Consider the following 22783-nt stretch of genomic DNA (forward strand, 5'->3'; position numbering starts at 1 on the left):
ACGGTTTTCAAAAGGCTTCTCCCGACACTCGGTTGTGTTTACATTGTCAGTCACTGTTTGAAACTGAAACATCGCCGCCTTTCGGGCTATTTACAGTCAGGGTGGGGCTTTTACTGATAACACAAACTCATTGGATTACTCTTGGTATAAATTAAAGTTCAATACCGAATACTACATCGTAGCCCTAACATGTATAAATTTAAAAACGCAATGGCACAGTTTAGATCAGAAAGAGAGAAGATAGCATATGTATTATTTGTAAAGAGAACTATACACAAGACGAATATCATTTTATTTTGAAGTGTAAAACATATGATGATCTAAGAGCCTAATTTACAACACCAACATATTATACCTATGCTAGATTACAACATTTCGAAATACTTCTACTGATTTAACAAAAATCATCATCATGATAATAAAACCACAGCATATAACATAGAATTGTTATCATTTAATATTTGATTGAACCAAAAAACATATCGAACAGTCAGATGTTACCCCTTCACTTATTTTTGCGTGCTCCGTTGGCATTTATGGAGTCAACTGTAACAAGAGCTGTAACTCTCGCCACTGCAGTGCTTCACCGGACTCGTGTGATTCCATCACCGATCTTGTTTGAATACGGTTTTCAAAAGGCTTCTCCCGACACTCGGTTGTGTTTACATTGTCAGTCACTGTTCGAAACTGAAACATCGCCGCCTTTCGGGCTATTTACAGTCAGGGTGGGGCTTTTACTGATAACACAAACTCATTGGATTACTCTTGGTATAAATTAAAGTTCAATACCGAATACTACATCGTAGCTCTAACATGTATAAATTTAAAAACGCAATGGCACAGTTTAGATCAGAAAGAGAGAAGATAGCATATGTATTATTTGTAAAGAGAACTATATACACGAGACGAATATCATTTTATTTTGAAGTGTAAAACATTTGATGATCTAAGAGCCTAATTTACAAAACCAACATATTATACCTATGCTAGATTACAAAATTTCGAAATACTTCAACTGATTTAACAAAAATCATCATAATGATGATAAAACTACAGCATATAACATAGCATTGTTATCATTTAATATGTGATTGAACCAATAACATATCGAACAGTCAGATGTTACCCCTTCACTTATTATAGCGTGCTCCGTTGGTATTTATGGAGTCAACTGTAACAAGAACTGTAACTCTCGCCACTGCAGTGGTTCACCGGACTCGTGTGATTCCATGACCGGGGCGTGTTCAAGTGGACAGTGCCAGACAGGATGGGCAGGAACAGACTGTGCAGGTGAGAGTATTATAATTAATAAATTGGATGTAGATGACCAAATAGTGTCTTGGTTTGACTCAGGATGGCACTAAACGTTGAAAACGTTAGAAAATAAATGGAAGCGTCAATAAACATTTGTGACATGTGTGGCATTCGTGGTTACATTTTGTAAAAGATACTAAAAGATTTTGTACTAGTAAAATTCATTTTACAATACGAAATTTTGAAAAATTCCTACTGATTTCACAAAAATCATGATGATGATGATGTTAAAACCACAACATATAACATAGCATTGTTATCATTTAATATTTGATTGAACCAATAACATATCGAACAGTCAGATGTTACCCCTTCACTTATTCTTGCGTGCTCCGTTGGCATTTATGGAGTCAACTGTAACAAGAGCTGTAACTCTCGCCACTGCAGTGCTTCACCGGACTCGTGTGATTCCATCACCGATCTTGTTTGCGTACGGTTTTCAAAAGGCTTCTCCCGACACTCGGTTGTGTTTACATTGTCAGTCACTGTTTGAAACTGAAACATCGCCGCCTTTCGGGCTATTTACAGTCAGGGTGGGGCTTTTACTGATAGCACAAACTCATTGGATTACTCTTGGTATAAATTAAAGTTCAATACCGAATACTACATCGTAGCCCTAACATGTATAAATTTAAAAACGCAATGGCACAGTTTAGATCAGAAAGAGAGAAGATAGCATATGTATTATTTGTAAAGAGAACTATACACAAGACGAATATCATTTTATTTTGAAGTGTAAAACATATGATGATCTAAGAGCCTAATTTACAACACCAACTTATCCCGCGATATGCCAAGGAGAGGCACGGGCCACCGAGCCGTGGGTGCCCGTGCCTATAATAAAAACAGAAGATGAGGTTGGGTTAAATGGCCGAGGGTGTGCAGGTACTAATGGACTACTTAGCTGCTAATTGTGTATACGAAAATGCTACCGTTGCCATGGCCACGCGCGTGGCCGACGGCGATTGCAGCTAGCGCTGCTGGCCTGGGACTGCTACCGCTGTCCGGCCCCCACGGTAGCATATTTAAACGCTACCATTGCTTGGCAACTCCCACGCTGCCAAAAGCAGCTCCACGCTGCTGGCCTAAGTCAGACTGCCGCTGCCCGGCCCCAGGTAGCCGGCCAAAGCAGATCACACTGCCCGGCCCCATTAGCAAAACCATTGTGCGGCCCCCGCCGCGGACCCAACTGTCAGCTACCGCTTGACAAGACGACTTCCGCCGCCGGGCCCATATACGTGGCAATTGTTTGCCCCAACGTATGTTATTTTACGATTCCCCGGCTGAAAAGTCGGGAAAGACAAGGTTCCCACTGAGAAGCAGGTAACCCCGGAAAGGTTCCCGCTGAAAAGCAGGTAGCCTTAAGCACGAGTATTAATTTGGAAGCAAGTTAATTTGTTACTAGCAGTGTAGCCCACAAGAACCCCGCCACAAAGCACCCGAGTGCTACCCCACACCCACGGCCACGCGATACGCGGAGATAGCATTGTTGCCCGGCTTGCCTATGTACTGAAAGGAAACACTAACCTGTGGAGATAATATCCTTACTGGCGCAAAACGAGCGCCAGGGCATGCAATAAATTGTCCGTAAACACACACAGTCCTTTGTCGCTGAGGTGGACGCCCTCCCAGGCGTACCATGTCTTGTCTGATGCCAGGATCTGGGGATGTGGCACCATTGTACCGCCGAGCTCTTTGACTCGGTTGGCCAGTCGGCGGTTGATATTCTTCCGCATCCCCTCGATCTTTAGTGGGTCCCTGGCATCGTGCCAGTAGCGCCTGGGCAGCATTGAGGATACGATGATCCTGGTGTCAGGAAGCTGGAGTTGTATCCGAAGGATTGATGCCACCATGTCAAGGTAGAGTTGGCTGCCCTTGACCGAGCACAGGTCGTTGGAGCCCAGGTGAATGATGAGGGCTCTGGGGCTGCGCCGTGTCGCCTTGACCTGTGCATCCAGAATGGTGTCCAGCTCCTTCCACCTCATCCCCCCTCGTGCCAGCCATAGCATCCTCGGTTGGTTCGGACTGGTGCCCTTCAGGAGCAAGTACTGCCGTGCCCTGGCCATGTAGCTGGATCCCACCATCCAAACTGTAAACAATAAGAAGTGTAGTAAGTACCATGAAAGACTATTTGAATTAATTGTGCAACGTTGAATTTGTTGGTAGGCGTATGTAAGCATTGTAGCAATCTGATTTCCACCTGCCGTATTGTTGTATGAGGTGTTCGGGCACCCCGTTCATGGCTGCTGATGTGGCTGCCCCAATGCGGAAGGAGTGCGAAGAATAGCAGGCCGTGTTTATGTTGCTGTGTGCTAAGGCCTTTTTTAGGAGTGCCTGGAATTGGTACCTTGTAACGGGGAATGGTCAAAGTGGACGAATGCATGTTGTGGACCGGAGAGGCGCGCCTCCAGGTAGTGCTTGATGGCGACTACCGGACATAGCGGGTTACCTGGTATAGGTGACATTGTAACTGTTGTCCCCATCCTGTACTGATCGGACTTTGAGTGTGGTAAATGGATTGCAAGCTGCTGGGGGTTGCCCGAGAAGCTTAGATTCTGGATGGCGCAACCTGTTTTTGAGGGTCCAGTTTGGACCAGTTCGCTAACCCTAAAGAAACCGAAGAAGGCTGTGCAGTAGACTGCCTTGAACAGCCTGGCTTCATATGCTGATGAGCATACGTGAGGCAGATTGTTGGTTACTACCTGCAGCAGATCTGCAGTGATCGGTTTTCTGGTGTCTGGACGGCCCGCTGATTTGTGTAAGCCAGTTACAATCTTGCCTACCAGGAAATGGTTTGTACAGTCGGTGAGCCCGTGGAATTTGTGGTGCGAAGACAGCGCTGCAATGTAAGTCTTGACTGTGTTGGGGGAGTGGTGAGTGACTGACAGATAAGCAATAAAGTTTACGACCTGATCCAGCGGGACTGGCCACACCCCTTGTAGCTGGTGTGCGGACCGGAACTGGTGCAAGGCATTGATGCCTGTTTGGTAAGTGGCCCATGTATTAGTAGACAGAGATTGTTGTAGGAGTCTGCCGGCTTCCTGCCTCGGATCAGCCATATGTTGCACGGGATAGGTGTGGGGTTCTGGTCCGCGGCTGGTGCTGCCTCTCGGAAGCGTTTGAGCTGAAACCTCGAGAGAGCATCGGCAATAGTGTTAGCAGTGGAACATACATACTTTCCCTTAAACATAATATTATATCGGAGGCACTGCAGGATTAGGCGACGGAGTAGGCTCATCACTCTGGGGGCCTTGGTTGACTGCTTGTTGTTTATTGTTACGACGGCTTGGTTGTCGCAGTAAAAGAGGACCTTTTTGTTTGCGAGTTGCTTGCCCAAGATTTGGATGGCCAGTGTGATGGGGAACAGCTCCAGGAGCGTCAAGTCCCGTGTAGTTCCATCCGTCACCCACTGGGTTGGCCATGCGCCGTTAAACCATTTGCCCTGCATGTAGGCCCAAAAGCCGGCGCCGCCCGCTGCGTCTGAAAACAGCTGGAGGAAATCGCTGTCCACCCATAGTTGGTCCTGAAACACTGAAATGCCGTTGTAACTCGTAAGAAATGTTAACCACATTTGTAGGTCTTCCTTGACCCAGCTGGTAATCCTAATGTGGTGAAATGGTTGCTTACCTTTGCTAAGCAGATCGATTAGCCTGCGGCTGAATGCCCTTGCCATTGGTATAGCCCTGCACATAAAGTTAAGCTTGCCTATGAGGGACTGAAGGGCCCTTTTTGTGACCTTGATGTTACCTGTTGACAGGATGTCTTGGATTTCCCTTGTTGCCTCCTTGATCTTGGGATCTGGGATTCTGATCTGCATTGCAATGGTGTCGATTTCCAGCCCTAGGAATGTCAGTTTGGTTGTGGGGCCCACCGTCTTGTCGTGCGCAATAGGAACCCCAAGCTGTTCAAGTGTATTCACGCATCCGTTGAGGTTGTCTGAGCAGTGGCTGGAGCCTGCTGTGCCTCCCGTTAGGAAGTCGTCCAGGTAATGCATGATCGGACGCGTTGGAAGATGCGATTGCATGCACCATTGCAAGAAGGTACTAAACGTTTCAAATATGGCGCAAGATATGGAGCAGCCAAATGGTAAGCATTTATCGAAATAGAACTCACCTTCGAATCTGATGCCTAGCAGCTCGAAATCGTATTGGTGGACTGGTATAATTCTAAAGGCCGACTGAATGTCGAATTTTGCTAGTAGTGCTCCCTTTCCCAGTTGTTGAACCATATGGGTAGCTTCATCAAATCTGGCGTACACGACGGAGCAGGCCTCTGTGTCTATGAAGTCATTTATAGATTTACCCCTGGGATAGGATAGATGGTGAATTAGACGGAATTCCTCCGCATGCTTACCCAGGTGCTGACCATATCTTGGCTGCTTCTTGGGCACCAGGCCTATTGGGGATACTTGGAGGTTGTCTAGGGGGGTGTCCTTGAAGGGGCCCGCCATCCTGCCAAGGTCGACTTCCTTTTGTAGTTTTTGTTTCACGTAGCCTGCCGTGTCTTGGTGCGTGGCTGATCGCAAGTTTCGTGCCAGGCGACCCGTGCGGCTTCCCTGGAACTCGAGCTTAAAGCCAAAGCTAAAACCTACCCATAAATAATTTGCATCTCTGTAATTGACCCTAGCGTATTGGCGTAACCAAGGTGCCATTTCATTGAGGTCCACGGGGGAAGGGGCCATTGAATTTACCTGCCTTGCCGGGTTGTTTTCTGTTAGGAAAAGGCTTATTGGGCTTGTATGGGGTCGATTGGACCCCATTCCCTCGAAAGCAGGTCCTAGAGCTATGGGAATGTTTGCCACACTTACCGCATTTGTGAGTGTACTTACAGTTAACCCTGCTACAGCCAAATTTATTGAAATCCCAGCATGCCTGACTGGCGATGTCCCCCTGTACGCGTGTCATTGCGCCCCGTCCGCCTGATTCTGGTTGTCGTACCGGCTGTGTTACCATGTACTTCAGCCACAACTCCCCGTCGATGTTGTCCCAGCGTCGTGAGGGGTCCCTTGACATTCTGTGTCGGAATTGTTGGTCGTAGGTTGACCAGGCATCCCCCCCGAATCGAAGTGCCGCCGTCCTTATGGTTTCCATGTAGGACAGCAACCCCTGGGTTGTGCGGACCTCGGAGTGCCTACTAACATATATACACATGAAAATGTGGAAAGCTGAAGTCCAGCTCGCCAGGGACAGACGCTTTGGTTGCTGCTTAATTGGTTTAAAAATTACCTTACCTGAGGAGTCGTACGCCATGGTAATCGTACCGTCCTCGTGACCTCCCTCGTTGTTTGGGAGTATTGTGCCGAGGTCGACATACTCGCCACGCCAGATTTTTTCCCTCACCTGTTGTTTGACGTGCGCGTCTATCCCGTCCGCACGGAAAGAAAGGGAATCCCCGTATCCTGCGGTGTGATTGGCTGGCCAAGCCGCGTCACCGTCGGCCTCGTTGAGGGCATCGGGGATTCTCCCTATGTTGGGCGAAATGGCGGGCGAACTAAAACCACGCCTTACCTGTTGGTTTGCGCTAACCGGGCCAGGCGCTGAATGTTCCAGCAACTGGAGTATTCTTTCCAGTTGCTCGTTTACCTGGGTAGCCGAGTTGGCAGCCTGTGCGGCATTTACAAGCTGCGCCGATTGTACGTTAATTCTGTTGCCACCTTCGATATTGCCGTAATTGGCAGACTCACCCTCAGCTGTTGCCTCCTGTACAATGTGTACTCCAGGGGTTTGTCTTCTGGTTGTCCTGGGCTGCTCGGCTCCCCTCACCAGCTTGTGGTTGACGGTTGCTCTTCTCTTGGGAGGCATCACGAAAGGTCGAGGTGGTGAGTTGGTATTCCACAAGCGTAAATTGTCCCGAGGGTGAAGTTCGGGAGTAGAACGGAATAAATGCGATACGGCGAGTGCTGAAAATAGATCGTATTTAAAGCGTAATCGGCGAAACGGTCGCGATTGTGTAAATGCGATACGGCGAGTGTTGGAATAGATGGTATTCGAAGCGTAATCGACAAAACGGTCGCGACTTGGTACAAAAGAAAGCGATTAGCTGCAGTGACACACGTGTGTACTTGGGGAAGGGTGTCTCGCGAATGACCGAACAAAGGGGCGGGATGATGCTTGCGCGGGATTATTCCCCGGGCACGGTGCCGAGTGGTGGCCCGGGGTGATTGGGTTACGAGGGGTGGTTGGGTTACAGACGTAATTAGCCCATGGTTTGGATACGCGCGATAAAGTCATTTAGTCGTTAGTACTAAATGTAAATATTATACCTATGCTAGATTACAAAATTTCGAAATACTTCTACTGATTTAACAAAAATCATCATCATGATGATAAAACCACAGCATATAACATAGAATTGTTATCATTTAATATTTGATTGAACCAAAAAACATATCGAACAATCAGATGTTACCCCTTCATTTATTTTTGCGTGCTCCGTTGGCATTTATGGAGTCAACTGTAACAAGAGCTGTAACTCTCGCCACTGCAGTGCTTCACCGGACTCGTGTGATTCCATCACCGATCTTGTTTGAATACGGTTTTCAAAAGGCTTCTCCCGACACTCGGTTGTGTTTACATTGTCAGTCACTGTTCGAAACTGAAACATCGCCGCCTTTCGGGCTATTTACAGTCAGGGTGGGGCTTTTACTGATAACACAAACTCATTGGATTACTCTTGGTATAAATTAAAGTTCAATACCGAATACTACATCGTAGCCCTAACATGTATAAATTTAAAAACGCAATGGCACAGTTTAGATCAGAAAGAGAGAAGATAGCATATGTATTATTTGTAAAGAGAACTATACACGAGACGAATATCATTTTATTTTGAAGTGTAAAACATTTGATGATCTAAGAGCCTAATTTACAAAACCAACATATTATACCTATGCTAGATTACAAAATTTCGAAATACTTCTACTGTTTTAACAAAAATATCATAATGAAGATAAAACTACAGCATATAACATAGCATTGTTATCATTTAATATGTGATTGAACCAATAACATATCGAACAGTCAGATGTTACCCCTTCACTTATTATAGCGTGCTCCGTTGGCATTTATGGAGTCAACTGTAACAAGAACTGTAACTCTCGCCACTGCAGTGGTTCACCGGACTCGTGTGATTCCATGACCGGGGCGTGTTCAAGTGGACAGTGCCAGACAGGATGGGCAGGAACAGACTGTGCAGGTGAGAGTATTATAATTAATAAATTGGATGTAGATGACCAAATAGTGTCTTGGTTTGACTCAGATTGGCACTAAACGTTGAAAACGTTAGAAAATAAATGGAAACGTCAATAAACATTTGTGACATGTGTGGCATTCGTGGTTACATTTTGTAAAAGATACTAAAAGATTTTGTACTAGTAAAATTCATTTTACAATACCAAATTTTGAAATTCCTACTGATTTCACAAAAATCATGATGATGATGATGTTAAAACCACAACATATAACATAGCATTGTTATCATTTAATATTTGATTGAACCAAAAAACATATCGAACAGTCAGATGTTACCCCTTCACTTATTTTTGCGTGCTCCGTTGGCATTTATGGAGTCAACTGTAACAAGAGCTGTAACTCTCGCCACTGCAGTGCTTCACCGGACTCGTGTGATTCCATCACCGATCTTGTTTGCGTACGGTTTTCCAAAGGCCTCCCCCGGCACTCGGTTGTGTTTACATTGTCAGTCACTGTTCGAAACTGAAACATCGCCGCCTTTCGGGCTATTTACAGTCAGGGTGGGGCTTTTACTGATAGCACAAACTCATTGGATTACTCTTGGTATCAATTAAAGTTCAATACCGAATACTACATCGTAGCCCTAACATGTATAAATTTAAAAACGCAATGGCACAGTTTAGATAAAAAAGAGAGAAGATAGCATATGTATTATTTGTAAAGAGAACTATACACAAGACGAATATCATTTTATTTTGAAGTGTAAAACATATGATGATCTAAGAGCCTAATTTACAAAACCAACATATTATACCTATGCTAGATTACAAAATTTCGAAATACTTCTACTGATTTAACAAAAATCATCATAATGATGATAAAACCACAGCATATAATATAGCATTGTTATCATTTAATATTTGATTGAACCAATAATATAACGAAAAGTTAGATGTTACCCTTCACTTATTCTAGCGTGCTCCGTTGGCATTTATGGAGTCAACTGTAACAAGAACTGTAACTCTCGCCACTGCAGTGGTTCACCGGACTCGTGTGATTCCATGACCGGGTTGTGTTCAAGTGGACAGTGCCAGACAGGATGGGCAGGAACAGACTGTGCAGGTGAGAGTATTATAATTAATAAATTGGATGTAGATGACCAAATAGTGTCTTGGTTTGACTCAGGATGGGACTAAACGTTGAAAACGTTAGAAAATAAGTGGAAACGTCAATAAACAATATTTGTGACATGTGTGGCATTCGTGGTTACATTTTGTAAAATATACTAAAAGATTTTGTACTAGTAAAATTCATTTAACAATACCAAATTTTGAAAAATTCCTACTGATTTCACAAAAATCATGATGATGATGTTAAAACCACAACATATAACATAGCATTGTTATCATATAATATTTGATTGAACCAATAACATATCGAACAGTCAGATGATACCCCTTCACTTATTCTAGCGTGCTCCGTTGGCATTTATGGAGTCAACTGTAACAAGAACTGTAACTCTCGCCGCTGCAGTGGTTCACCGGACTCGTGTGATTCCATGACCGGGGCGTGTCCAGGTGGACAGTGCCAGACAGGATGGGCAGGAACAGACTGTGCAGGTGAGAGTATTATAATTAATAAATGGAATGACCAAATAGTGTCTTGTTTTGACTCAGAGTGGGCCTAAACGTTGAAAACGTTTTCTAACGTTACATAAGTAGAAACGTCAATAAACATCTGTGACATGTGTGGCATTTCTGGTTACATTTTGTAAAAACGTATCAGTACAATTTATTTTACAATACCAAATTTGAAAATACTCCTACTGACTTCACAAAAATCAACATCATGATGTTAAAACCACAACATATAACATAGCATTGTTATCATTTAATATGTGATTGAACGAATAACATATCGAACAGTTAGATGTTACCCCTTCACTTATTATAGCGTGCTCCGTTGGCATTTATGGAGTCAACTGTAACAAGAACTGTAACTCTCGCCACTGCAGTGGTTCACCGGACTCGTGTGATTCCATGACCGGGGCGTGTTCAAGTGGACAGTGCCAGACAGGATGGGCAGGAACAGACTGTGCAGGTGAGAGTATTATAATTAATAAATTGGATGTAGATGACCAAATAGTGTCTTGGTTTGACTCAGGATGGCACTAAACGTTGAAAACGTTAGAAAATAAGTGGAAACGTCAATAAACATTTGTGACATGTGTGGCATTCGTGGTTACATTTTGTAAAAGATACTAAAAGATTTTGTACTAGTAAAATTCATTTTACAATACCAAATTTTGAAAAAGTCCTACTGATTTCACAAAAATCATGATTATGATGTTAAAAACACAACATATAACATAGCATTGTTATCATTTAATATTTGATGGAACCAATAACATATCGAACAGTCAGATGTTACCCCTTCACTTATTTTTGCGTGCTCCGTTGGCATTTATGGAGTCAACTGTAACAAGAGCTGTAACTCTCGCCACTGCAGTGCTTCACCGGACTCGTGTGATTCCATCACCGATCTTGTTTGCGTACGGTTTTCAAAAGGCTTCTCCCGACACTCGGTTGTGTTTACATTGTCAGTCACTGTTCGAAAATGAAACATCGCCGCCTTTCGGGCTATTTACAGTCAGGGTGGGGCTTTTACTGATAGCACAAACTCATTGGATTACTCTTGGTATAAATTAAAGTTCAATACCGAATACTACATCGTAGCCCTAACATGTATAAATTTAAAAACGCAATGGCACAGTTTAGATCAGAAAGAGAGAAGATAGCATATGTATTATTTGTAAAGAGAACTATACACAAGACGAATATCATTTTATTTTGAAGTGAAAAACATATGATGATCTAAGAGCCTAATTTACAACACCAACATATAATACCTATGCTAGATTACAAAATTTCGAAATACTCCTACTGACTTCACAAAAATCATCATCATGATGTTAAAACCACAACATATAATATAGCATTGTTATCATTTAATATTTGATTGAACCAAAAAACATATCGAACAGTCAGATGTTACCCTTTACTTATTCTAGCGTGCTCCGTTGGCATTTATGGCGTCAACTGTAACAAGAACTGTAACTCTCGTTTTATATCAGATGTATATACGACAGGAAACTGATTTTTTGTGACCAGTTATCTGAATTAATTGATTTGGCGAAACATTAGTGTCATTCAACTTTTACAAAGGTGTTTACACGCAGAGTGATTAGTGACTCGTTTCGATGTGTGGCGGTATCACATATGTTTTTCATGTGAGAACAAAGTTTGTTTTCCCATTACGATATCGGATAAACCACTGATCACCAGGTTTAGGCATGCCTAAAGTGTGTGTGCCAATTTATAAGGGATCGTTATCTGGACAGAAGTCGAGCGGACGCGTGGAGTCATACAACCTATACACCTGCGCCAGGGCACGTCGTGACAATCAAGAGAAGTCTTGTTTCATGGACAGTACAAGATACTCTTTATCGCCTCCATCAACATGCAAAGTGATGCCCTTTTACTGTTAGATGATTGGATGCTCAGTGTCTGAAATGGGACGTCACATTCAAATTCACTAACCATTGAACGATTGATATAAAGACACTGTTCACATATTCACACGGATCCTTTAGAAGATAGTTCTTTTGTATCTTGAAATAAACGGGTAATCATGCATTTTTGATATTTTAGTTTTGATATGATAGTTATATTTACCAGCATGCGCCTCTAAGTATTATCGAGCTAGCTGTAACTAATCATGTGCTGCACGTCACTGCAAGATAACGGCGAACTGTGATGATAAGATACAAGGGCAGTGTTTTGGTGGATGTGCGGATGGGTGTAGACTGTACTCAAGGTAACCTTTTCAACATATTTCGTTACTTGAATAACATATTACAAAAATACATTACGAAGAAAAAAAGAAAACTTTATAGTGCTTTTATCGATTTTTAAAAAGGTGTTTGATTTTGTAAATAGACAACAATTACTGTACAATTTGTTTAATAATGGTATCCTTAGCAAGTTTTACAAGTTGTTGAAAATATGTATCTTAATGTTACATCCACAGTATTATGTAACCATGGGAAAAAGTTTTCCAAATACTTTACCTGCCAGTGGTGTTAAACAAGGCTGGATTATGAGTCCGATAATATAATTCTCTCTGTTTATAAAGAAATTGGCTCTGTATATAAATGATAGTTTTCAGGATGGGATTTTTATTTCGGAGGAAATGTTTAATATCATAGAATTACTATTTGCAGACGAACTTATTTTTGTCGCAGATAAGTGTACTGGTCTACAGAACAGATTACATGTTCTTTAACAATATTATGATAAATGGGGTATGGAAGTTGATGTAGATAAGACCGAAATTAATTTTTTTAATTACGGTGGGCCTTTGTCAAGATATGAAAATGATCATTAAATGACAACCAATTGAACACTGTAAGTAGTTATAAGTATTTAGGATTGATAGTCACCCCCAAATTGATATGGACGAAAGCTTGTATAATTTTTCAGAAAAGGCAAACAAAGCCAAATTTCCAGTAAAATCAATAATAAGGAAATTTGACATATCCTTGAATAATGCATTTGAAATATTTGACAGAAAAATAAGCCCCATCGTAATGTATGGTACTGAATTTTGGGGGTTTGTTTATAGAGACATTGTTGAAATTAACCACAGAACATTTCGTAAAGTTTTGTTTGGAGTTTGAAAAAGATTTCCGAATGCAGCTACATATTGGGAATGGGGGAGACTCCAGTTGAATAGTTCTATTTATTATTTTAGATGTATTATATATTGGTTACAGCTAATTATGATAGATAATGATAGATATCCTTTTCAATGTGATCTGGTGAAAAACTTGTGACAGACACCACCCAAATTGGTCCACCAATGTGAAACATTTACTTCATAGATATGGTTTTGGATATGCCTGGACAGCACATGTTGTAGGTAACACAGATTCGTTCATCCAATTATTTAAGCAAAGATATATAGATTGCAACGTCCAAGATTGGCACTCTTCAACGATAACTAATCCCTGCTTGGTATTTTATTCATGCCATTCAGCCATCCTTTCAACTTGAAAAAATATGTAGTAAATATTAACATCACCAAGTATAGAATTACACTGCTAAAATAAGAGTCGGTTATTTGCTATTCAGAAATATAAAAGCAGGTCTGGTGATGTAGAGAACGAGTTTCTGTGCCGAGAATATAAATTTACTTGAAGATGAAGCGCACGTAATTCTCAATTGTCCTCTGTAATCACAGATAAGAAGTTCATATTTGTCAGCATAAGAACATATCAACACATTAGTTTGTCATGACATGGTAAGCATGTTCAACTCTGATAATGATGTGATGGTCTTTGATATAGCAAAGTACCTTTTTACACATGTTCTGTATAAGAAAAGAATTGTAGTTTTTTTATGATTACTACATATATTGATGGATTGAATATTACAAGTGGTTATCATAATATGTATGCAGTCACACCTTACATATGCTGTAAATGTGTGAGTCACATGACTTTACATGACTTTATCTGTAAAATATTTGTAAAATATTGCCTCCTACTGCATATTTTGAAATAAGATGCTTATTATGAATTTAGCGATGGAAGAATGTTTTTATCTGAAAAAGTATAATTGGTACCCATCGATTGAAATAGGACTTGATGAACTACTTACAGTCTGCTTCAATGACACACTGGCTATTAGATCGTTAGATCGTGAAGATCTATAAGAAAATTAATAATAAGGAGAACACATGTTCTTTCTTGTCAGAAAGCATGTGCACCACTCGTAAAACAATATCAATTTTGTCAGGTCACTTGATGAGTTAACATGTTATTTGGCAAGAATAACTTTCTGAATACTTATACATATAAATGATTACCATTAATATCGGTAGCATGTCACAGTGATCTAATTTGAACATGTATCATGCTATAAGTTCGTTGCTGCACTGAGACATCACTTTGGGCTTACATGCTGTGTAGCACAAGGAAAACTGAAATTACCCCACAAGGTCATACACCTGTAACACTTCAAAACCAAGATAATGAATAAGAGAATGTTCAATATCACCATCTCATTCTTGATTGTCGAGGGTGCTACTGGTAGGGCAGGATATGTTACGTTGTTCCCTCCACACCTGATGTCATCACTTTTACTGCTCTCCGTGGGTAATCCTGTTTAGAAAAGGTCCCCAGCAACATATGCTGGTCGTTAGAGGCATTAAATAGATCTCGGGGTCAGGCTCTGTGACGAAATGATTGCATGTCATCGTACCCCGATCGCGTGTGACGTTGATCATACTGTCAGTCACCGAGTGTTCTGGTCAAGCTGGGATAGTGCTTGTTGTGGCGTTAAACCTTAAACTAACAAACACAGTAACATCATACTTCTTCATGAGCGAATGTGTCTTGCTGATCCCTCATGTTTTTGGTAACGAAAAAGGATTATATTGATGTTTACTATAAATTGTAGACTAATTATATTGATTTGTTAATGAGCGCCGCCATGTTAATCGTTATATATTCTGCTTGCAGTCAAGTTGTGATTCTATGGGCGCCCGTGTTAGAATAACGGAGAAATCTGACCATTTGGAAAATTAAATGTGAACTTGTTCTAGGGCGCAGATACATTCAATCAAATTCATTAAATTTTTTTATGCAAAGATCCAATATAATGTCCCTAGTCTTTATCCAAAAGTATATGATAAGCATTACGATATTATTTTGTTATTAAAGCACATTGCATTAAAGTGTTGTTTTTTTAAGTGAGTATATAGTTTGGTCCAATGTTTGATCTTTGATGAAGAAAATAGATAAGGTCGAAATAGTTATGGACGTATATATACATTATGATTGGTTTGTTTGTTTGTTGTTTAACGCCGCACTTTATGACGGCGGTCTGTAAAATAACCGAGTCTGGACCAGACAATCCAGTGATTGACACCATGAGCATCGATGCACGCACTTGAGATCGATGACATCCACCAAGTCATTGAGCCTGACCAACCGATCCCGTTAGTCGCCTCTTAAGACAAGCATAGTCGCCTTTTACGGCAAGCATGGGTTGCTGAAGACCTATTCTATCCCGGATCTCCACGGGTCTATACATGAAACACAAGGTCCAGTAATTGTATCTCAGCAATCCAACCGTTATACTATGCAATATGTAGCTGAAATATATACAGCTGTTGATCTTCTTATTATAATTAGGCTGTGACAATGGGAAATTCGGGTTGAACTGTGAGAGTGACTGCGGTCACTGTAACGGGACATGCGATGGTGTTGACGGAAGATGTCTCTGGGGATGTACTGAGGGATACAATGGTTCTCACTGCTCTGTAAAATTCAGTAAGTGATCTCATACAGCTCATAATCAATGGCATGATCCTCAGAGAACAGCTGCTGGTTACAAGGCATCAGGAATAAAATATATTTCTGAAATATTCCGAGCACAAGTTCGTGACACAATGTTTACGATGGTTTACATATATTATTTACAACCGAGCATGTAATACAATCTGTGATTTTATTGCCTTGGCCTATGTCAGACAGGTTAGAGTGAACCATACAGAAGAAACAAATTTCTTATTCTAAAGTTAAAGGTGGATTAAAACGAAAACAAAATACATAAACTATCCTGTCCCTTTCTGATTGGAAGAAAATTAGGAGCGCCTGCTAGTACCCAAAGCTTCCTCAAACAAAAGTTTGAAAATTCTTTTCAGAATCTATGGGTAATATCAGCAATCCAACTGTTATACTATGCAATATGTAGCTGAAATATATACAACTGTTGATTTTCTTATTATAATTAGGCTGTGACAATGGGAAATTCGGGTTGAACTGTGAGAGTGACTGCGGCCACTGTAACGGGACATGCGATGGTGTTGACGGAAGATGTCTCTGGGGATGTACTGAGGGATACAATGGTTCTCGCTGCTCTGTAAAATTCAGTAAGTGATCTCATACAGCTCATAATCAATGGCATGATCCTCAGAGAACAGCTGCTGGTTACAAGGCATCAGGAATAAAATATATTTCTGAAATATTACGAGCGCAAGTTCGTTTCACAATGTTTACGATGGTTTACATATATTATTAACAATCGAGCATGAGTAGAAAGCCATGATACCTCTGCAATGCTACATAAGACCATCGCATATTGGAGTATGGCATGCGGCTGATACAATCCATAGACGTTATTTCAATCCTATAACATCTGACGAATGACTGTGACAGTTATCCGCTGTTACCAACTTTGTGCAAGTCATGTTGAGCTAAGTTGTCCTCGGGGTCATATGTGTTGGCACTAGACAACATCAAGACACACAACAAGAAACTGATTCGTCACGCTCTTCATAAGAAATAGAACTTCTAACTGTCCACTTGGTAACTGTTGTATCAGTGACGAAAATAGCACAACTATCTTGGTACTGCTATTGCTATGCTAGTACATGCAAGCAGTTTGATGATGTATTTTAAGTTGTTCCTGAATATTATGTGTATACCAATACTGTGAATTAATATATTTTCCACCAGTGCCCAATCTTTCCAAATTATGTCCAAAGGATCCACCGTCTTTGGTATCAAGTGAACCTGGAATTAAAGACAGTTGTCCGGTGTTTCATCATATTCAACTGATGATGCAATGGTTTCACTGCTGTGTTAATTTCTTGTCAATGTGGACATTGCTGCTGGGACCAGGATAACCCTCAGCTTCGTCTGATCACGATCTCAAAAGTGCTCACGCTTCCAAATGTCATCATTAGCATATATTGATAAACATTTATGTAACGAGGCACAACTGTTTCTCACGTTATCGATTTAATATATAAAAACGTTTCATTAAAGTTTGTCTTTTTTAGGAATATGAATATGTAATCACTTTCTTATCTCCTCTTGTGGTGTAAGGGTTATATTAGCATTAGTGATATTGTCGTAATTGAACTTAACTATAATATACCAGTACATGTTGCACATAGCTCATTTTTCAGCTCGTCTTAATGGAAAAGACACACCAGAATTTCCTGGATCAGCTGTAGTGGGGACAGTCGCAGGAGTATTTGTTGCCATCATAATCGTGGTTGTTGTTGTCGTTGTCATAAGGTAAACCATCTACATCTAGAGCTTCGTCTACCTTCATATATGTATGTATATCCTGTTTATTCACGGGGCGGTCGGGTAGTGGTGAAAGCGTCACGCCGAAGACCCGGGTCCAATTTTCGACATGGGCACAATGTCTGAAGCCCATTTTTTTGTGATATTGCTGGAATATTGCAAAAAGCGGCGAAAAATTAAACTCACCCACTTACTGTTTGTTCATACGTATCTTCTTAGCTGTTGCACACTATTCTACAAAATACGTACTGTACGTTTCAATAGCGGCAATTAGTGGTCTAGAGATTGATGATACGATGATTTTAATAAAAGCAAGACTGAATATGTTCGACTTACTTTCTCTCACTCGGCGCCTTGACATACCTTTTATTTTACGTTTACAATGAGTAGATTAATATGTAAAACAATGAATCCAGATATTTGTGCTTGTCGAAACTCATTTTTGCACACACGATCTTTTGCCGCTCTACGACTTTTCAGATGTATGTATATATGGCGTGATAGAAAAATGCACCTACAAATGCCATGAAAAATGGATAATGGTGTTTCTGTAAGTGACATATGCAATAGGTAATTTGGTCTTAATGAGGTAATAAAACACGATTCGTTAGTATTCACATATTATATAATCTCTTCACGATTGATATAATCTCATATGCTAACAATGTATCAATACGCGCGCCTCACTAACAATAATATATATTGTCTAATTTGGAAACTGGATTGTGACTGGATAGTCTTTTTAATTTTTTCCAAGCAGAATGCACTGGCTATGGTATGTGCATCTACGAACTCTAATATTCTTCGTACATAATAGGCCTACGAAGTCCAATTAATACAATAATTAAATATCTATTCATCGACAGTCACATAATGGTGATAGACTATGTTACATCGTGTATCAAGTTTCTTGAGTTCTATTGGTACAACGACCATGCAGTTCATGAATTGAGCTTTTCCCATATGTACCAATTACTGTTGCAAGGCTTTCAGTACATCTTTGGTTCTTCTAGCCTTACGACCACACAATCATAGTTTACCTATAGAGCTGTTAGTGTATGTGTCAATTAATTGTAGGCCTACTGGGCTTGGTTATGACTTACTTACTGATGTAAGACCACTGGTCAGTACATTCTGTATTTTTACCCTTAGTTCATGATGGTCAGACAGTATTTTTTCTGCGGAGACGTTATTGCTAAAGATATCACCACAACCTCGGGTATTATAATCACTAATAATTTCATGTTGTTTCTAATATGTTACTACCGTATAACAAAATCTGATTTTATTGATGCAGGAGGAGGCAGAGGTTTCTTGACAGCAACAGCAATGAGCAAATTGCAGAGTTTCACCCTAAAGCACAAGGTTAGAACCGCTCAGGGAACTATAACTCTTTTGGTCCATCATGTCTACATAATTTATTAAATAAGGATCGAGACATGTTCATTTAAATGCGGGTTTGCACTAATTCTACAGTCGTGCTAAGGTGCGAATGAGATTTTCAGTGAGCTCATTTGTAAATATTTGAACACGAGTAAGTCTTTGAGTCAAGCTGTATATGTAGGAGGGGTAGGTTAACGAAGAAACAACGAATGGTGAAAAGGGTTTTCAACACAATACACGTGTTCGTTAGTTTCATCGATATGGTACACGTCTGAGACCTGCATGACATCGGGCTTTCCTCACACATTAAGCTGACACGTCGTGATGTAACTGTAATACTCTTCAAAACGGCGTAACACCCAACTCACTCTTAATTCCATGTAGTCAAAGGGATATGTGCTTCTTAGATGACTATGCTGCAGTTTCAGTGTTGAAAAATTTTGATTTAAGCACACCTTATTCAATGATGAAATGGATTACGTAAGAATTATCGCAATATCACACGAATTTTATAAAGGAAAAAGTACAAATTCCCTCTATCCATCGGACCTAATTTATTCATGTGATGATAACTTTCTATCTTTGAAGAGGACGGCACTTATGAAAACGTAACTCTAGATGACAGGAATGCAGTTAATCAGAAACCACTGATAAAGCCCAAACCTGCCACACAGGCCTCGTCAGATAAACAGCATAAATCTAATGACAAAGATCAGGAGGAAGAAGACTTTGATGAAGACGTTCAATCTCCTGAAAGCTGTTACTACAACGCAGACGCCGATGCCGCCATAAGAGACGTCGCTGTGTCAGAACTAGCTGCGACGGTTGCAACACTTAAGGACAGAACAGATGGATTTGAAAAAGAATATCACGTGGGTTTTATAGTTAGAAGTTCATCACATTACATTCCTAGGTTGTCTGAGTGATGTAAAGAGAAACTGTGTACCAAAGCATATTACACAACAATATTTGTCAGGGTGATTATTATTCATGACTTCTCAGATCTGCACTTCCTGTTTGTTTGTATTGTCCATACAGCGACTACCGACTGGATTCACGGCGCCCTATCGAGATTCCCAGAAACCCGAGAACAATGGCAAAAACAAGTTCAGAGGCTACTACCCCTGTAAGTAAAACTGAAATTTGTAATTTACATGAGAAGATATAGGGATTAAGGTTATGTTAAACTCCAATAAACGATGTAGATACCAACAGTTTAAGCAGCTAAATTCTACGTTTCAGACGACCATAACCGAGTCCGCCTGGCATCGTTCCCAGACACTCCCGGGTCTGACTACATCAACGCAAGTCTCATGCACGTCTGTATTGTACTGATATGTTCATATCATTTCATTAAATAGCATGTCGTACTAACTACTTCACTATTACGTTTGAAAGCTCGCTAATCCTGACACGAGAAAAAAATCATCAAGACCAACATATTTCTGGATTAACACCTAAAAGTGTAGCATATTAACTCCCTAAAACAATGTCAAAGCAGCGACTTGTCGGTACACACAATATATCTTCAGGTGATAAATGTGGATGGCTGCAAGGTTTAACTATCTGACTGCCCTGTTGCTTTGTTTCAGAGCTACAACCAGAGGAAGACATACATTGCATCTCAAGGTGAACTGTTTGTACTTGAATGTTTTAGGGTGTATTATTTTTATTTGACAGTTGCTTAATTTGTTGATAGTATCAGCTATACACAAACTTGTATACCTAACCACGATTAAAAAGTAGACAATCATCTTATCGTGTACTTATGTTCATGTTCATTATTATTGGGAAATAAGCCTTAAGGGGAGGTTTGACATGTGTATGGAATTATATCATATACTTAGAAAATAAAAGAAGATGTGAAATAATGTATTACAGTACACCAATCAATTGAAAGCGTTCCTCTTTGAAAACCACCCACCGTTTTGTGCATCTAGCTCCCAACAAGAAGACAGTGGGAGACTTCTGGAGAATGATCTGGGAACAGTCCTGCAGCCATGTAGTCATGTTGACTGGTCTGATGGAGGAGTGTAGGGTAAGATTGAATGTTATGTAAGATTCCATTTCAAATTTTACCAAACCAAACTATCAAAGCATATTAGGTAAAGAAACACCAATGGTCATTTCAATTATTTCTAAATTTTAGATCAAATGTGAACGATACTGGCCGACAGGTGGCGTCATGGACATTGGTCTCTTCAAAATAGAGGTGGAAGTAACACAAAGCCGCGCGAACTTCACAACGAGACACATGAAAGTCACGTCCAACACAGTGAGTGCTGACAAAACCGACTACACTGAATATCTTCAACTTTCCAGTAGTAGTATAGGTAATGATGGTTCTGCCGCAACTCCACTGGAGCTGGATTTATTTACCAATACTGCTACTACAGATGGAATTTTTTATGCTAACATGACTATGCGATTCAATGATAGTCATGATATTAAGTTAAATTGGCTCTAGCTCACCAATACCTGGGGCCAATCATTGCTTCAGATGAGTCTAAATGGTAATAAAAATATTCTTCATTATTTTTATCAATAAAGCGATATTCAACATTTTAATTAAGTTTTTCGTTCATTTTACTAGGAGACCAGACTATATAACTACACTCTTTTTGTAAATTGAATTTTTTTGAATAAAATGATAACCGTATTTGGTTGGTTTGACATCACTGATATAATAAAAACCTTGTGGTAATTCTCTCCATTTACTAGAGCGCATTTTTGGTTAGGGCTACCTTATTTTCGGCTACTTTTTTCTCCAACGAGTCTAAAAACCATATCCCCAAGTATCTACAAAATAGGCAGCAGTGTATAGCGAAAAACGGACCACAACCCCAATGCTAGCTAGAACAAGTAGCGAAGAATTTCCATATAGACATTTGGTAGCCCAAAGTATATAGAGCAACAATGGAGCAAAAAACAATGGAGACAACATACCAAAGTATGGGCCTACGAGCCGCAAAATCTGTAGCACCCAACCTATTGCTAGAAAATGCGTACCAGAGCAATCTAGTACCAGATATCGCCAATGTCGACTATTTGGCAGGAAATCTTGGTAGGACAAATCTACAACCGCTAGAAGGCCTACCAACATTTGTAGACGATTTGTACGCGTTTGGCTATCTACATCGCAAAGAATGTGCATACAGAAGCAGAAAATTGCTATGTACAACAGGAGAAGATAGTTCTGCACAATATATTGTATCGAGAATCTCTACAGCAGTACGAACAAGTATGGGAGAAACTCCAGATGGCGAAAAAAGAGGACATATCCATACAACAACTTTGCATACTATTTCTGCGCATACCGAAACCAAAAATAGTGCCATACGGAGTACAATTGCAAGAATAGAGCAAGATACAGAGCAGAAAGCGAAAAAGAAGTGGAAAGAACTATATCCAGAAGAAGAGGTACATGGTTTGTTTGTAGCAAAGATAGATGTTTCCGAAATACCTATAGACGAATTGCACTCTGCTTTGCCAGATTTCGAAAGACAACTACTAGCACACGGCTATGGTTTGTATTCTATAGACTACACGAGGGACTTTTCGGGTACACTAGATAGCCCTTGTCGAATATCTCTGCAAAGAACATGGTTTCCGAGAACAAGCCGACCTCGCAGCAGCTATGCAAGAAAATACTCCAACTATTCTCGCAAATACGGATAGCGTTGGAAAACACGTTTGTACATGGGTACACACCTACAGCAGCTATACAACAAGA

At 40.6% G+C, this 22783-nt stretch overlaps 1 protein-coding gene across 1 annotated transcript in view; it reads left to right on the forward strand.

Annotated features, from left to right (window-relative positions):
* Positions 1–1147: 1147 nt before the first annotated feature.
* The window catches only part of LOC124127458 (receptor-type tyrosine-protein phosphatase epsilon-like), a 33940-nt gene continuing 12304 nt past the window's right edge, over positions 1148–22783 (forward strand). Inside the window, exons 1-15 of the mRNA XM_046490853.2 lie at positions 1148–1290; positions 8362–8508; positions 9480–9626; positions 9977–10123; positions 10458–10604; positions 15763–15900; positions 16365–16502; positions 17544–17655; positions 18965–19032; positions 19639–19922; positions 20089–20176; positions 20293–20369; positions 20643–20679; positions 20991–21088; positions 21200–21325. Of these exons, the coding sequence (XP_046346809.2) occupies positions 1230–1290; positions 8362–8508; positions 9480–9626; positions 9977–10123; positions 10458–10604; positions 15763–15900; positions 16365–16502; positions 17544–17655; positions 18965–19032; positions 19639–19922; positions 20089–20176; positions 20293–20369; positions 20643–20679; positions 20991–21088; positions 21200–21325 (1815 nt within the window). The 5' untranslated portion in view covers positions 1148–1229. The remainder of the gene's footprint in view (positions 1291–8361; positions 8509–9479; positions 9627–9976; positions 10124–10457; positions 10605–15762; positions 15901–16364; positions 16503–17543; positions 17656–18964; positions 19033–19638; positions 19923–20088; positions 20177–20292; positions 20370–20642; positions 20680–20990; positions 21089–21199; positions 21326–22783) is intronic.

Source organism: Haliotis rufescens, unplaced genomic scaffold (assembly GCF_023055435.1).
Source record: "Haliotis rufescens isolate VD_foot unplaced genomic scaffold, xgHalRufe1.0.p SCAF_2, whole genome shotgun sequence".
NCBI lineage: Eukaryota > Metazoa > Mollusca > Gastropoda > Lepetellida > Haliotidae > Haliotis > Haliotis rufescens.